General features: G+C 46.0%; 1 protein-coding gene across 1 annotated transcript; it reads left to right on the top strand.

Annotated features, from left to right (window-relative positions):
* Window positions 1–8,485: 8,485 nt before the first annotated feature.
* Window positions 8,486–12,960, top strand: LOC129821280 (Golgi reassembly-stacking protein 2-like). Its single transcript, XM_055878758.1, has 10 exons — window positions 8,486–8,859; window positions 9,350–9,430; window positions 9,590–9,793; window positions 10,927–11,013; window positions 11,119–11,249; window positions 11,337–11,469; window positions 11,590–11,713; window positions 11,819–11,905; window positions 12,004–12,120; window positions 12,232–12,960. The coding sequence occupies exons 1-10, from the start codon at window positions 8,797–8,799 to the stop codon at window positions 12,312–12,314; spliced, it is 1,110 nt and encodes a 369-aa protein (XP_055734733.1). The 5' UTR covers window positions 8,486–8,796; the 3' UTR covers window positions 12,315–12,960.
* The last annotated feature ends 4,548 nt before the right edge of the window (window positions 12,961–17,508 follow it).

Here is a 17,508-nt window from a genome sequence, read left to right as displayed (position 1 = left end):
GAGGCCTAGCCTAACATACAGTACAGAAAGCAATATACTTGAATCCTTTCATATATCTCCTTCTTTATAAGAGAAATAATAGGCTAAGTTTAATTTTAAAGTTAATATATTTGCTTAATCAATACCGGTATATTACTATATGTTTTACAAAACAAATTACATTTACATTACATTTAAGTCATTTAGCAGACGCTCTTATCCAGAGCGACTTAGAAATTGGTGCATTCACCTTATGACATCCAGTGGAACAGCCACTTTACAATAGTGCATCTAAATCTTTTAAGGGGGGGGGGGGGGGGGGGGGTAAGAAGGATTGCTTTATCCTATCCTAGGTATTCCTTGAAGAGGTGGGGTTTCAGGTGTCTCCGGAAGGTGGTGATTGACTCCGCTGTCCTGGCGTCGTGAGGGAGTTTGTTCCACCATTGGGGTGCCAGAGCAGCGAACAGTTTTGACTGGGCTGAGCGGGAACTGTACTTCCTCAGTGGTAGGGAGGCGAGCAGGCCAGAGGTGGATGAACGCAGTGCCCTTGTTTGGGTGTAGGGCCTGATCAGAGCCTGAAGGTACTGAGGTGCCGTTCCCCTCACAGCTCCGTAGGCAAGCACCATGGTCTTGTAGCGGATGCGAGCTTCAACTGGAAGCCAGTGGAGAGAGCGGAGGAGCGGGGTGACGTGAGAGAACTTGGGAAGGTTGAACACCAGACGGGCTGCGGCGTTCTGGATGAGTTGTAGGGGTTTAATGGCACAGGCAGGGAGCCCAGCCAACAGCGAGTTGCAGTAATCCAGACGGGAGATGACAAGTGCCTGGATTAGGACCTGCGCCGCTTCCTGTGTGAGGCAGGGTCGTACTCTGCGGATGTTGTAGAGCATGAACCTACAGGAACGGGCCACCGCCTTGATGTTAGTTGAGAACGACAGGGTGTTGTCCAGGATCACGCCAAGGTTCTTAGCGCTCTGGGAGGAGGACACAATGGAGTTGTCAACCGTGATGGCGAGATCATGGAACGGGCAGTCCTTCCCCGGGAGGAAGAGCAGCTCCGTCTTGCCGAGGTTCAGCTTGAGGTGGTGATCCGTCATCCACACTGATATGTCTGCCAGACATGCAGAGATGCGATTCGCCACCTGGTCATCAGAAGGGGGAAAGGAGAAGATTAATTGTGTGTCGTCTGCATAGCAATGATAGGAGAGACCATGTGAGGTTATGACAGAGCCAAGTGACTTGGTGTATAGCGAGAATAGGAGAGGGCCTAGAACAGAGCCCTGGGGGACACCAGTGGTGAGAGCGCGTGGTGAGGAGACAGATTCTCGCCACGCCACCTGGTAGGAGCGACCTGTCAGGTAGGACGCAATCCAAGCGTGGGCCGCACCGGAGATGCCCAACTCGGAGAGGGTGGAGAGGAGGATCTGATGGTTCACAGTATCGAAGGCAGCCGATAGGTCTTGAAGGATGAGAGCAGAGGAGAGAGAGTTAGCTTTAGCAGTGCGGAGCGCCTCCGTGATACAGAGAAGAGCAGTCTCAGTTGAGTGACTAGTCTTGAAACCTGACTGATTTGGATCAAGAAGGTCATTCTGAGAGAGATAGCAGGAGAGCTGGCCAAGGACGGCACGTTCAAGAGTTTTGGAGAGAAAATAAAATAAAGGTAATCGATATATAATTTATAGAAAGTTTAATATTGATTAGTAGGCCCAATCTCTGACATTGAGAGATTCACTTCACTGTCCAAGCAACCCTCTACATTTGGGGTATGGCTATACGGCCCCCCACATTGGTTGATTCATCTCTGCTGTTTTATTGTATCACCACAATCACAATCCATGCTTATCTGTTTGTTCAATTTCACACCACAACAAGAGTGGAAACAGTTGTCTGCCTGTAGAATTTCACTCCAACATATAGGCTCCTCGGTAATTTTGTCCACTGCAAGAGGCTGCTGTGGAAAGCTACTCTAGATCAGAGTATGCCTATATCAAGTTGATCACATGGACATTCAGACTAAAATGACTGTTCATGATTGATGAGTATAAGCATAACTCTGAGCAACTTTATTTCAAATGATATGATAAAACTTGCATCCCAAAGATATTCAATTATCTATTCATTAACTCAATGAGTCCCACTGTGACGCCAATGCAATTTGGGCTACTAACCACTTTTCAACACCATTAGTCTGTGTGATTAACAGGGGCTGAGCTAGAGCCTATTTGTGAGACAAGGGCAGATCCCGAAGGGGCCCGGGGCCGGGTCTTTTTACAAAAACGTTTGTAGAGTCCGAGCTACAAACTATTAAAAGCTATTTATGAAAAGCTGAGACTCTCAAAAACACACATGTAACATGTTTTACTCTATGATGTTCACAAGCTACACAAGAGTTGTTAGAAGGTAAGGGGAGATCATAGAAGATCATAGGAAATCCAAGGACATAGTGTCAATAATTAAGTGATAATGCCCGGGAAGCCAGTGCTTGGAGGATATATTGGCACGGGTGTTGTTAGGCCCGAGACGAAGTTGACATATTTTCATTAAAAACTACATTTTGATTATTCATACTATTTCATCCTTACACAAGATATACTCCTGACATAAATCTAAGGTTAATACCCAAGGTGGCTGGTCATTCGTTCTATCGGTACGGTTACCAGAGATGCAACCCAGTCGTTCGTTCTAAATGTTCCATTGCCATACTGGCTGTCAATGTTCTTATCTCTTGCTTGCTAGCTAGCAAATTACGGCTAATTTACAGTTACGTCAAACAGTGTAGCGAGAATAACAACAAAGTAGCTGCATTTGTTTAAGCTGATTTATGGTGACATGTACAGTGTATTCGGAAAGTATTCAGAACCCTTGATTTTTTCCACATTTTGTTACGTTACAGCTTTATTCTAAAATGTATTATATCGTTTTTTCCCCCTCATCAATCTACACACAATACCCCATAATGACAATGCAAAAACAGATTTTTAGAAATGTTTGCTAATTTATTAAAAATAAAAAACAGAAATATGACATTTACATAAGTATTCAGCCCCTTTACTCAGCACTTTGTCGAAGCATCTTCGGCAGCAATTACAGCCTTGAGTCTTCTGACGCTACGAGCTTGATTTGGTGAGTTTATCCCATTCTTCTCTGCAGATCCTCTCAAGCTCTGTCAGGTTGGATGGGGAGCGTTGCTGAACAGCTATTATCAGGTCTCTCCAGAGATGTTCAATCAGGTTCAAGTCCGAGCTCTGGCTGGGCCACTCAAGGACATTCAGAAACTTGTCCCGAAGCCACTCCTGCATTGTCTTGGCTGTGTGCTTAGGGTCGTTTTCCTATTAGGAGGTGAGCCTTTGCCCCAGTCTGAGGTCCTGAGCGCTCTGGAGCAGGTTTTCATCAAGGATCTCTCTATAGGACTCCCGAGTGGGGCAGCAGTCTAAGGCACTGATCAGTGCTAGAGGCATCACTACAGATCCGGGTTCGATCCCTGGCTGTGTCGCAGCCGGCCGCGACCGGGAGACTCATGAGGTGGCGCACAACTGGCCCAGCGTCGTCCGGGTTAGGGGAGGGTTTGGCTGGCTTGGATGTCTTTGTCCCATCACGCTCTAGTGACTCCTTGTGGCGGCCGGGCGCATGCACGCTGGCTTCGTGTCGCCAGCTGTATGGTGTTTCCTCCGACACATTGGTGCAGCTGGCTCCCGTGTTAAGCGAGCAGTGTGTCAAGAAGCAGTTCGGCTTGGCGGGGTCGTGTTTCTGAGGACGCATGGCTCTCGACCTTCACCTCTCCCAAGTCTGCAAGACTGTAACTACCAATTAGATTTCACGAAATTGGGGAGAAAAAGGTGAAAACAATATTTAAAAAATAAAGGCTCTCTCTGTACTTTGCTCCGTTCATCTTTGCCTCGATCCTGACTAGTCTCTCAGTCCCTGCCTCTGAAAAATGGGGCCAGGTTTCCTCCAGACGTGACACTTGGCATTCGGGCCAAAGAGTTCAATCTTTGTTTCATCAGACCAGAGAATCTTGTTTTTCATTGTCTGAGAGTCTTTAGGTGCCTTTTGGCTAACTCCAAGCGGGCTATCATGTGCCTTTTACTGAGGAGTGGCTTCCGTCTGGCCACTCTACCATAAAGGTCTGATTGGTGGAGTGCGGCAGAGATGGTCGTCCTTTTGGAAGGTTCTCCCATCTCCACAGAGGAACTCTGGAGCTCTGTCTGAGTGACCATCGGGTTCTTGGTCACCTCCCTGACCACGGTCCTTCTCTCCCAATTGCTCAGTTTGGCCAGGCGGCCAGCTCAGTCTTGGTGGTTCCAAACTTCTTCCATTTAAGAATACATATTTTTTTATTTTACTAATTTAACCCTTATTTAACTAGGCACGTCAGTTAAGAACAAATTCTTATTTACAATGATGGCCTACACCGGGCAAACCCAGATGACGCTGGGCCAATTGTGTGCCGCCCTATGGGACTCCCAATCCCAGCCGGTTGTGATACAGCCTGGATTCAAACCAGGGTGTCTGTGGGCTCCCGAGTGGCGCAGTAGTCTAAGAATAATGGAGAACACTGTGTTCTTGGGGACCTTCAATGCTGCAGACATTTTTTTGGTGCCCTTCCCCAGATCTGTGCCTTGACACAATCCTGTCTTGGAGCTCTACGGACAATTCATTCGACCTCATGGCTTGGTTTTTGCTCAGACATGCACTGTCAACTCTGACATGCAATGTCAAATGTGGGACCTTATATAGACAAGTGTGTGCCTTTCCAAATCATGTCAAATCAATTGAATGTACCACAGGTAGACGCCAATCAAGTTGTAGAAACATAGCCTCCCGGGTGGTGCAGTGGTCTAGGGCACTGCATCGCAGCACTAGCTGCGTCACCAGAGTCTCTGGGTTCGCGGCCGGCTGCGACAGAGCCGGGAGGTCCGTGGGGCGACGCACAATTGGCCTAGCATCGTCCGGGTTAGGGAGGGTTTGGCCAGTAGGGATATCCTTGTCTCATCGCGCTCCAGCGACTCCTGTGGCGGGCCGGGCGCAGTGCGCGCTAACCGAGGGGGCCAGGTGCACGGTGTTTCCTCCGACACATTGGTGCGGCTGGCTTCCGGGTTGGAGGCGCGCTGTGTTAAGAAGCAGTCCGGCTTGGTTGGGTTGTGCTTCGGAGGACGCATGGCTTTCGACCTTCGTCTCTCCCGAGCCCGTACGGGAGTTGTAGCGATGAGACAAGATAGTAATTACTAGCGATTGGATACCACGAAAATTGGGGAGAGAAGGGGGTAAAATTAAAGATAAATAAAAAAATAAAAAAATAAATGTTGTAGAAACATCTTACAGAGGATCAATAGAAACAGGATGCACCTGAACAGTCTGCTGTTCCCACATGCTTCAAGAGGGCCACCATTGTTCCTGTTCCCAAGAAAGCTAAGGTAACTGAGCTAAACGACTATCATACCGTAAAGCTCACTTCTATCATTATGAAGTGCTTTGAGAGAATAGTCAAGGATCATATCGCCTCCACCCTACCTGACAACCTAGAGCCACTCCAATTTGCTAACCGCCCCAATAGGTCCACAGACGACGCAATCGAAACCACACTGCACCCATCTGGACAAGAGGAATACCTATGTAAGAATGCTGTTCATCGATTACAGCTCAGCATTTAAACCATAGTACTCTCCAAACTCGTCATTAAGCTCGAGACCCTGGGTCTCAACCCCGCCCTGTGCAACTGGGTCCTGGACTTTCTGACGGGCCGCCCCCAGGTGGTGAGGGTAGGAAACAACATCTCCACCCTGCTGATCCTCAACACTGGGGCCCCACAAGGGTGTGTTCTCAGCCCCCTCCTGTACTCTCTGTTCACCAATGACTGCGTGGCCATGCACACCTCCAAACTCAATCATCAAGTTTGCAGACGACACTATAGTGGTAGGCTTGATTATCAACAACGACGAGATGGCCTACAGGGAGGAGGTGAGGGCCCTCGGAGTGTGGTGTCAGGAAAATAACCTCTCACTCAACGCCAACAAAACAAAGGAGATGATCGTGGACTTCAGGAAACAGCAGACGGAACAGCCCCCTATCCACATCGACGGGACAGTAATGGAGAAGGTGGAAAGTTTTAAGTTCCTCGGCGTACACATCACGGACAAACTGAAATGGTCCACCCACAGAGACAGCATGGTGAAGAAGGCGCAGCAGCGCCTCTTCAACTCGAGGCTGAAGAAATTTGGCTTGTCACCAAAAACACTCACAAACTTTTACAGATGCACAATCGAGAGCATCCTGTCATGCTGTATCACCGCCTGGTACGGCAACTGCTCCGCCCAAAACCGTAAGGCTCTCCAGAGGGTAGTGAGGTCTGCACAACGCATCACCAGGGGCAAACTACCTGCCCTCCAGGACACCTACACCATCCGATGTCACAGGAAGGCCATAAAGATCATCAAGGACAACAACCAGCCGAGCCACTGCCTGTTCACCCCGCTATTATCCAGAAGGCGAGGTCAGTACAGGTGCATCAAATCTAGGACCGAGAGACTGAAAAACAGCTTCTATCTCAAGGCCATCAGACTGTTAAACAGCCACACTAACATTGAGTGGCTTCTGCCAACATACAGACTCAATCTCTAGCCACTTTTATAACTAACATTTGGATGTAATAAATGTATCAATGTAAACAATGCCACTTTATATAATGTTTACATACACTACATTACTCATCTCATATGTATATACTGTACTCTATACCATCTACTACATTTTGCCTGTGCTGTTTGGCCATCACTCATCCATATATTTAAATATACATATTCTTAATCATTCCTTTACACTTGTGTGTATAAGGTAGTTGTTGGGAAATTGTTAGATTACTTGTTAGATATTACTGCATGGTCGGAACTAGAAGCACAAGCATTTCGCTACACTCACATTAACATCTGCTAACCATGTGTATGTGACCAATAAAATCTGATTTGATTGGATTTGATAAAGAGGTGTGATTTCGCCTGGCATAGAAAATGTGCTCTCTCCTCAGGATACTGCTGTTCAGAGGAGCTAGCCAACAATACAGCTAACACAATCACTTTAAATTGAAGCTGGAAATACTGCAAACTAGCTGCACTTTGTTTCTTTTGACCTTTTTTCAATGTACCTTTTTCTGTATATATTCATAAAAATTATGCCAGCTGATTCATGATTTAGACTTGCTGGGAAACACTGTCTGTCTGTCTCGTTCCGACTCCCGACACCTTCAATTTACTCTGGGACAGATATTTGAATATTGAAACAATGTTGCAAATGTCGAAGTGACAGACAGCAAGGTTAATACAAATCTCCGCTGTTGAAAACTAAATGTTAGTCTAAAAGAAATGTGAGATTATGTCTAGATGCTTTTTATAGTGGAGGAGCTTATAAATTGCCTGGCTGGGCTGATGAGGTAGTGGATTGCGCAGTCAGATGGAACAGAGAAAATTGGTATTTTAATGTCATAGACTAGACACTGGCAGGAATGCGGTTTTAACCAATCAGCATTCAGGATTAGACCCACCCATTGTATAATACTGTAATGAACTCACATCATTTCTGTCACAAACTCCAAACAGTTGTCACTAGTCGGATATTAATTTCCCACTGAGCAAATAATTACTGTACTTACAGCCTTCATATAAATACATTTTATCAGATTCTGCAGCTTCAAAGGAGCCAATGAGAATGTGTGGCATGTTCTGGTGAGTGAATTTTTATCAGGTTTTTGCTTTGGTGGACCTTATTTATTTAATTGACATGTCAATAAAACTCATGAATGTGAAATTATGTTGTGTTCTACTTATAGCCCTGGCTTTCCTGAAAATAAAAATGGTAAAACAATTAATTGTGAGGCTAAATATGAGGGCTTGATGATAAATGAAAGTCAGATAAATGAAAAGCTGTTTTTTGCTGGGGTCTCAGGACTGATAGGGTTAATCTGTTTGTGCAAGCGACGTTCCTTACAGTTTACCTCAGCCTCCTCCACTCCTGTTCTAAAATGATAGCAATATGCCATACTCCTTCCAGTGATTGTATTAGACAGCACCATCCAGCACCTATGGCATCAACAAAGATGTTGTTATTTTCATTTACAATGTTTGGTTGTTGCCCCAATGGACAAAGGCACTGATACAGTTTGTTGAGGAAAACACATTACATTTATGTCATCTATCATCCAATTGTTCAACATTAAATTCCTTTTTCATCATACGTAAAGCCTGGAACACGATGGTTTACGTGAGACAGGTTAATAAGGCTCCTGTTTGTGATGATTCCCCAATCATGAGCTAGACACCATAGCATACACTGCTTTCATAAGCTCCACTCTCATTCTAAAACATATCAAATAGCCAATTCAGGGTCATTTAACCTTCTATTACCCTTAACATTAACCGTTTTTTATTTAAAGGGACCTTAAGTAGCCTTAAAATAAGAGCATATAAAATTGCATAAATGCATAGCACAGGTTCTAAACACCGAGTCACAATATCGCGAGACTTCCGGGAACGCTTGCGAAACAGACCAAGACCAGGCCGGGGATTGGGTAGTCAATTAGAGAAAAATATATATATATATATAAAACACACTGAACACATATGGTAGAGGAAAGATACAAGGTTTTAGTATTTTAAAAAATATATATTTTAGATGATGCCAGAAACGCTCTCTTACAGTGTACCGGAAGGGTGGCTATGTAGGCAATCTTGATTTTAGCATCATCCCGGAACCGGGGGAAAGTGTTAGCTACTGTGTCTAGCCAGCTACACTGATTTATTCACCAGAATAATATCCAGGGTTTGATGAGACATGGGGGGTGCACAGAGCATCGAAATACCTGGAGGAGGATCCGAAGGTTATAACGTCCTCAGAGTATGGATCTTTAGTAGCATGCTAAAGCACGAGCTGTAACTGGGCTAGTTGATGATGGGAACGTAACACATAAATACTTGTCATGAGTGTGAATGACGATAATGTTGTTGCAGTCATCAGGTTGTTGTAGAATGTCAGTGTGTAATTTATGTGCTCCATGTGAGTAATTCACCACGTTTGTCGTTCAGAAAAAAACGGTGTAGTCTAACCAATTAAACAGAGCAATGTCTGACGAGTGAAATTGTGCAAGCTGATTTGGATAGCTAGTTAGTTAGTTAGTTAGTTAACTAGTACCGGGTCGTCGCTTGACTTGAGCAACCGGTCTGTCAATGTGCATGACGGGGGTGGGATGTCGTTTCAATTCAGAACACATTTGCAAAGGGCATTGCACCTGTGTGTTGGCTGTAAAAGTGTGGTCATTTAATTTTTAAAGGCAATATGAATATCATGTTATTTATGCCATGCGCAAAAATCCTGTCTCAATTTGCAGGTGCAAGAGAATTCCCCTGGGCATCGTGCCGGATTGGAACCATTCTTTGACTTTATTATTTCCATCAGTGACACAAGATTGGTAAACTGTCATTTCTCAAATTATCTACATCCTGAAGCTGTCAGATCCCATTGCAGCTCAACTATTTTCAAAGCCATGGTTACAAGACAACCTATAGGTGGACTAACTTTGTTTACAGGTGATGTTAATTAAAGTGCATCATCTGTACATTTTTGTCAGAACAAAGATGATGACACATTAAAAGACTTGCTGAAGGTGAATGTGGAGAAACCCATCAAGATGCTGGTATACAGCAGCAAGACGATTGAGCTGAGGGAGGCAACAGTCACACCCAACAACATGTGGGGAGGCCAGGGGCTGCTGGGTGTCAGCATCCGATTCTGCAGCTTTGAAGGAGCCAATGAGAATGTGTGGCATGTTCTGGTGAGTGAATCGCCTTAGCATTTAGAGCTGCACATATGAATAAATGGAAAACTGGAAATGTGTTGATGTGAAGACTTGGAGTGACCCGATATACAGTGCTGTGAAAATGTATTTGCCTTAATAATTTCTCTATTTTTGCAAACATTTTTAAGCTCGTTTTTAAGTTCAGCCACAACATCTCAATTGGGATAAGGTCTGGACTTTGACTAGGCCATTTCAAATTTGTTGCTTTTTATTCATTTTCATGTAGACTTGAGTGTGTGTTTTGGATCATTGTCTTGCTGTATGACCCAGCTGCCCTTCAGCTTCAGCTCACAGATGAATAGCTGATATTCTCCTGTAGAATTCTCTGATACAGAGCAAAATTCATGGTTCCTTCTATTAAGGCAAGTCGTCCAGGTCCTGAGGCAGCAAAGCATCCCCAAACCATCACACTACCATCACACTACCACCACCATGCTTGACCATTGCTATGAGGTTCTTACTGTGGAATGCAGTGTTTTGTTTTCGGCAGGCATAATTGGACCCATGTCGTCCAAAAAGTTGACTGAAGGTTGCCAAAAAGCACAAGGAAGCACCTGGATGGTTCAAGACTCTTGGAAGAATGTTCTATGAACAGATGATTCAAAAGTATACCTTTTTGGACAACAAATTTGAAGTTTTGGAATGGCCTAGTCAAAATCCAGACCTAATCTCAATTGAGATGTGGCAGAACTTGAAATGATCAGTTCATGCTTGAAAACCCACGACTGTCGCTTAGTTAAAGCAGTTCTGCATGCAAGAGTGGGCCAAAATTCCTCCACAGTGAAGTGAGAGACTGATCAACAACTACAGGAAGTATTTGGTTGTAGTCATTGCAGTTTAAGGTGGCACAACCAGTTATTGAGTGTAAGGGGGCAATTACTTTTTCACAGAGGCATTGGGTGTTGCACTTTATTTATGAAATAAATGAAGTATGTCATTGTTATTTGTTTACTCAGGTTCCCTTTATCTAATATTAGGTTTTGGTTGAAGATCTGATAACATACAGTATCAAAATATGCGAAAGTAGAGAAAATTAGAAAGGGGACAAATACTTTTTCACGGCACACTGTGTTTACAATTTCGGTCTGTATTCTATTTCTTGTCCCTAGGAAGTGGAGCCAAACTCTCCTGCAGCCATGGCTGGTTTGAGACCACACACTGACTACATCATAGGTGCAGACACTGTCATGAACGAGGTGTGTGGGATGCCTTTCTTTAGTGTCATTTCAATGATGTTTTCCCTACACTAAGCTGTTAATGTAGTGTTTGACTATGGTTTTTGTCTGGACTTTTCCCCACAGTCTGAGGATCTCTTCTCCCTCATTGAGACGCATGAAGGGAAAGGGCTTAAGTTGTATGTGTATAACACTGACACGGACAACTGTCGGGATGTGGTTATCATTCCAAACTTTGAATGGGGTGGAGAGGGCAGGTATGGCATTGACGTTTTGTTGATTCATTTAGCTGAAATGCCTATAGGCTGGCCCATAGCACACATACTCTCTGTGCCCTTCTTCAGCCTAGGCTGTGGGATTGGCTATGGCTACCTGCACAGGATACCCACACATACATTTGAAGAGGGTAAGAACATCAGTTTCCCTGGACATATTCCAAGTGAACCAGTTTCCCCACTTAAGGATGGCTTCACAGAGGTAAGACATTTTTTTGTAAATGACCTACTTCTTTTCACTCCCAATATCTGCCAGTCATGTGAAGGAATGAGAATATTCTACAGCACTGGGTGTTGATCCCAGTTTTCATTTGTTCCTCAGGTACAGCTCTCTGCTGTCAGTTCTCAATATGCAGTGCCTTCTGCTCCAACTGGGTTGGAACAAAATCTCTTTGACCTGTCAGTTAGCTCAGCTCCTCTCACTGTCCCAAGCACTCTTCAAACAGGTATGCTAGGTATCACTACTTTTCATTGAGACGCATATTGCTTGCAGACTTGATATCACCAAGTAAGAGATGAGTTATTAACAATGGATTGTATCTTTGTCCAAGGAGTACCTACTGTGCCAATGTTGCCTAGCCAAGTCAGCCTCCTGCTAAGCACTATACCTCCAGTCATCCCTGCTACCTCATTACCAGGTCATTGTTGGACACGGTTCTAGTTTGGGAACAATATGATGCATGTATTATGTTTATGTGGCTTGGTGTATTTCATTGTGTTCATATGTCCTGCACAGGTCTAATGTCGTTACCCGGAGGCCTACCTCCCCTTTACAAACTGGCAAATTTAAATGTCACTTTACCAGACTTGGGCACTGTGTCATTACCAGGTATTGGAGGGATGCCACCAGCAGGTAATGTTTTCAAGATTCTTTGATGGTTTTTAAGATGTCGTTTTATGGATATTTGTATACTACTGTTAGTAATATTCCTGTATTGCTGTAACTTTCCACCTGTCTCCTCAGGTTTCCCTCCATTGGCCCCTCTTCCTCCCCATGCTCAACTCCCAGCTGCCTCTGGTCCCAGGAGTAACTCTGCCTCCATCTGAGTTCACTCTCCCACCTAGCTCCGCAAGCGGCAATCTCCTATGAGCAGACACCCTCATCCTGGATGCAACATCCTCCTCCAGAGCCCCAGTGGTCAGTGACACATTGACAGAAACACTCCTCCCTACACCAGCGGCTTCCTCTGAACCTAGAGAAGCACCAGTGACTTGACTCCTCCTAGCAGAGAACCATTTAACGACAAGATCTACTGTATTTAAAACTCAACAAGGAAAGAAACACTCCGTTGTACTCCTGAAACTATGGCGGCATCCCCTATTATCCACCCTTTTCCGGAAGTGTGTATATATTTGCACATTTCTTGTTATGGATTTACAAGCATTGGATTGGTGTAATCATTGGCTGGAGAAGTTTCCACCATTGTTAAATCCATGATGGGGAGTGTAGACTCTGGAAAAAGGGTGGAGAATCGGGATGCAGCCTTGGTGGCTGAAACAACAGCAAGGGTCTTCGGAAGAACGATGGGCGGTCAGAAATGTGAGAATTATTATGTGAGAGATCTGCTTTAGCCTGTTGTAATGCAGAATCATGTCTTTATTTTTGCTGTATAAAAAAGTACTAAAACATATGAGTTAAAGTGTGTAATTGAGACATTCCTTTCTTGAATAAATTGATTTCTTTTTCTCGTCTGCAGAATTGACTTCTCATACTTCCACCTCAGTTCTGTAGTTCTTGGGTTGGTGTAAAAATGGTGCTTTACTGCTGAAAACCACAGGGTGTCAGTGTAGGAATGGGAATACTCATCCTGTCTTCTATCCTCAACCCATCATGAGAAAGCCAGAGGTACCGCCCCGCTGACCTTCTCCAGTGGGTTTTGAGGAGAGAGGATGCAGTTGATTTTCCCACAATGTACCTTGAGCAGATTCCTTTGCAATGGGATAGATTCATTTTGCCCTTACTATTACCAAGTTGGTGCATCTTGGCTACAAAAAAGTTAATTATACCTCAAACGTCACATGCAATTGCAAATTTAACATATTCGCTGTCAATGTATTTTTCCAAATTTCTGTATAAACCAAGTATTTCCATTCAGTGTTACATGGAAATTGGTATGATTCACTCTGTCGGCCTGCTGCATGTAAATTGTATTGAGCCCTTCAAGTATTTAGATGGTCAGTGGAACAGAATATATTGGTGCAACAGCTGATCAAGAATGCTGATAACTTTGCCCTTCAGTTCCATCCCGTCACTGGCTCCCAGCATCAGATCTAAAGCATGCCTACTCCACTGGGCAGTGAAGAAACTTAATCATACACGCAAATAATCAGACTGGGTCACTGTCTGGTCAGCAGGCTCTTCTGGCACTGTCTTAGCGGTCCTGTCTGACCCCAACGACAAGGAACACCTATCTTCCCTTCTCAATGATCCCCAATATTGTCAGGAAGCCAAATATACATTGTTGAGGTGTTTACTCTGGGCTACGTCTACAATTCCAGCAGAATCAACAAGTTAATCTTTACAAGTACAGGAAATGCATTTGAGCAAAAGCACAGGTTTGGGAGTACAGCTATTTTCCTTTGGCACAATTGAGAAAAGGTAGCCAGACAAGCTAGTGCATTTGGAAAGTATTCAGACCCCTTGACTTTTTTCTACACACAATACCCCATAACGACAAAGTGAAAACAGGTTTTGGGATTTTTTTTTACAAGTAAAAAATTAAAACATAATTTATTTACAAGTATTCAGACCCTTTGCTATGAGACTCAATTGAGCTCAGGTGCATCCTGTTTCCATTGATAATCCTTGAGAGGTTTCTACAACTTGATTTGAGTCCACTTGTGGTAAATTCAACTAATTGGACATGATTTGGAAAGGAACACATCTGTGTAGGTAAGGTCCCACAGTTGACAGCACATGTCAGAGCAAAAACCAAGCCATGAGGTCGAAGGAATTGTCCGTAGAACTCAGACACAGGATTGTGTCGAGGCACAGATCTGCACCAAAACATTTCTGCAGCATTGAAGGTCCCCAAGAACACAGTGGCCTCCATCTTTCCTAATTGGAAGAAGTTTGGAACCACTAAAACTCTTCCTAGAGCTGGCCGCCCAGCCAAACTGAGCAATTGGTGGAGAACGTCACTGACAGAGCTCCTCTGTGGTGGAAGAACCTTCCAGAAGGACAACCATCTTTGCAGTACTCCACCAATCAGCCCTTTATGGTAGTGGCCAGACGGAAGCCACTCCTCAGTAAAAAAGGTACATGACAGCCCGCTTTGAGTTTGCCAAGACACCTAAAGGACTCAGACCATGAGAAACAAGATTCTCTGGTCTGATGAAAGAGAACTCTTTGGCATTCATTGGAGGAAACTTGGCACCATCCCTACGGTGAAGTATGGTGGTGGCAGCTTCATGCTGTGGGAATGTTTTCAGCAGCAGGGACTGGGAGACTAGTCAGGAGAGGGAAAGGTGTACAGAGAGATCCTTGATGAAAGGTCCTGAGTGCTCTGGAGCAGGTTCAGGCTGGGGTGAAGGTTCACCTTCTAACAGGACAACAACAACCCTAAGCACACAGCCAAGACAATGCAGGAGTGGCTTCTGAATGTCCTTGAGCAGCCCAGCCAGAGCCTGGACTTGACTCCGATCGAACATCTGTAGAGACCTGAAAATAGCTGTGCAGCAACACTCCCCCATCAAACCTGACAGAACTTGAGGATCTGCAGAGAAGAATGGGAGAAGCTTGAAATACAGGTGCCAAGCTTGTTGCATCGTAACAAAGACTTGAGGCTGTAATACATTTTAGATTAAGGCTGTAACGTAAAAGAGGAAGTCAAGGGGTCGGAATACTTTCAGAATGCACTGTATGTAATTTAAGATGGGACTGGAATTCTTTGTAACTTATGTCAGTACTACACTGACTGAAAAGGCCCAACTACATCCATCCATCAAAACATACAAGTCACAGAACACTGGAGAGCTCCTCCCATCGTAGTCTCCAAAATAAATCCATTGTATAGCATGCTGTGATTCCCTGGTATTTATCATCGTCATCATTTATTGTTTTTACAGAACTGTACATTTTGTACCCAGAGTGGAACATACAGCCCTAAAAATTAAGAGCAACATCAAAAGCAGCAAAAATGTAAAACAAATCAAGAAAAAAAATAAGAAAGTACAAGAGAAGTTGTTAAAGGTCCAATGCAGCCATTTTTATCTCAATATCAAGTCATTTCTGGGTAACAAATAAGTACCTTACTGTGATTTTTAATAGAAAACATGATCAGAAACAAAACATAGCGGTCTGAGTGGGGAAGGGAAAAACTGAAAACTAGCTGTTATTAGCAGTGAGGTTTGGAACTCTTTCTTATTGATCTATAAACTAATTTACTGCCTGGAGATGTCAGCAGGCAGGCGAAAACTCAATCCCACCACACAGGCAAACATTTCAGGTGGTCTTGTCAAACAGCTCTTAAAGGGCATCATCATAATCATCACAATTTCACAGTATTATTCCAACCTCAGTGTGGTAATGTGTATACAAAACAAAGGGAAAAATCACTGCACTGGGCCTTTAAACATTTGTACAGAATGGTACAGCTGCAGTTCGAAATCTGAAAATCGTCTTCTGTACAGCAAATATACATGTACTCAAAGAAATTCATTAAAATCTTCCTGCATAGGATTCTGTACATTGACATTTGGTTATTTTGTGCATTCAACATTAGTATGCTGCCTGGGCCTAAATGACAGATCCCACATATGCTAAAAATTACATTCTCATGGCTAACTGAACAACTCAAAACCCAACACTTTCTGAAAATAAAAAACATACAGCCAAATTGATGGTGAAATCATTAAAGACCTAAAAAAAAAAAAAAAAAAAACGACTGTCCACTCCTAGAAGTTAAATCACCCCGGCAGGACCATGTTCATTCTTCGAAACGGCGGGCTGCCAGGTATTCCTTAGGCCCTGTAAGGCTTCCACCAGCAAGTGTCCAGTCACATTTATTCAAGTACTGTCTGTAGCAGTGCTCTATTCAACCTTCACAAGGTAATATACTCATGTTCTTTAAACATCCATTCATTAATAAGTCTTTAGTAAACACCCATTTGAAATCCAGCACAGTCCAGGCAAAGGCCAAATTCAACACCATTCAGTCTGCAGGGTCCAAATGCCTTCCATACACCGCTGGTTGGCAGGCAGCTCCTCTCCCACACACCTGGTCCTGTGGGGGAGAGGGCTCTGCAGGCGTGGGTGGGGGGGGAGAGGGCTCTGCAGGCGTGGGTGGGGGGGAGAGGGCTCTGCAGGCGTGGGTGGGGGGGGAGAGGGCTCTGCAGGCGTGGGTGGGGGGGGAGAGGGCTCTGCAGGCGTGGGTGGGGGGGGAGAGGGCTCTGCAGGCGTGGGTGGGGGGGGAGAGGGCTCTGCAGGCGTGGGTGGGGGGGGCTCTGCAGGCGTGGGTGGGGGGGGCTCTGCAGGCGTGGGTGGGGGGGGCTCTGCAGGCGTGGGTGGGGGGGGCTCTGCAGGCGTGGGTGGGGGGGGCTCTGCAGGCGTGGGTGGGGGGGGCTCTGCAGGCGTGGGTGGGGGGGGGCTCTGCAGGCGTGGGTGGGGGGGGCTCTGCAGGCGTGGGTGGGGGGGGCTCTGCAGGCGTGGGTGGGGGGGGCTCTGCAGGCGTGGGTGGGGGGGGCTCTGCAGGCGTGGGTGGGGGGGCCTCTGCAGGCGTGGGTGGGGGGGGCTCTGCAGGCGTGGGTGGGGGGGGCTCTGCAGGCGTGGGTGGGGGGGGCTCTGCAGGCGTGGGTGGGGGGGGCTCTGCAGGCGTGGGTGGGGGGGGCTCTGCTGGCGTGGGTGGGGGGGGAGAGGGCTCTGCTGGCGTGGGTGGGGGGGGGAGAGGGCTCTGCTGGCGTGGGGGAGAGGGCTCTGCTGGCGTGGGTGGGGGGGGGGGGAGAGGGCTCTGCTGGCGTGGGTGGGGGGGGGGAGAGGGCTCTGCTGGCGTGGGTGGGGGGGGGGGGGGGAGAGGGCTCTGCTGGCGTGGGTGGGGGGGGGGGGAGAGGGCTCTGCTGGCGTGGGTGGGGGGGGGGGGGGGGGAGAGGGCTCTGCTGGCGTGGGTGGGGGGGGGGGAGAGGGCTCCGTAGGCGTGGGTGGGAGAGGGCTCCGTAGGCGTGGGTGGGGGGGGGGGAGAGGGCTCCGTAGGCGTGGGTGGGGGTGGGGGGAGAGGGCTCCGTAGGCGTGGGTGGGGGGGGGGGG

This window comes from Salvelinus fontinalis, chromosome 23 (genome assembly GCF_029448725.1).
Source record: "Salvelinus fontinalis isolate EN_2023a chromosome 23, ASM2944872v1, whole genome shotgun sequence".
In the NCBI taxonomy this organism is placed as follows: Eukaryota; Metazoa; Chordata; class Actinopteri; order Salmoniformes; family Salmonidae; genus Salvelinus; species Salvelinus fontinalis.
The sequence above is the reverse complement of the archived record's forward strand: the minus strand, read 5'-3'. Positions and strand labels throughout refer to the sequence as shown.

Excerpts from the sequence above, each read along its gene's own strand:
- LOC129821280 (XM_055878758.1), top strand. The coding sequence starts at position 8,797 with ATGGGGGGTGCACAGAGCATCGAAATACCTGGAGGAGGATCCGAAGGT. Across the intron at positions 8,860-9,349 it reads AAGGTTATAACGTCCTCAGA|GTGCAAGAGAATTCCCCTGG; the intron begins GTATGGATCTTT and ends CTCAATTTGCAG. Across the intron at positions 11,470-11,589 it reads TTAAGGATGGCTTCACAGAG|GTACAGCTCTCTGCTGTCAG; the intron begins GTAAGACATTTT and ends TTTGTTCCTCAG.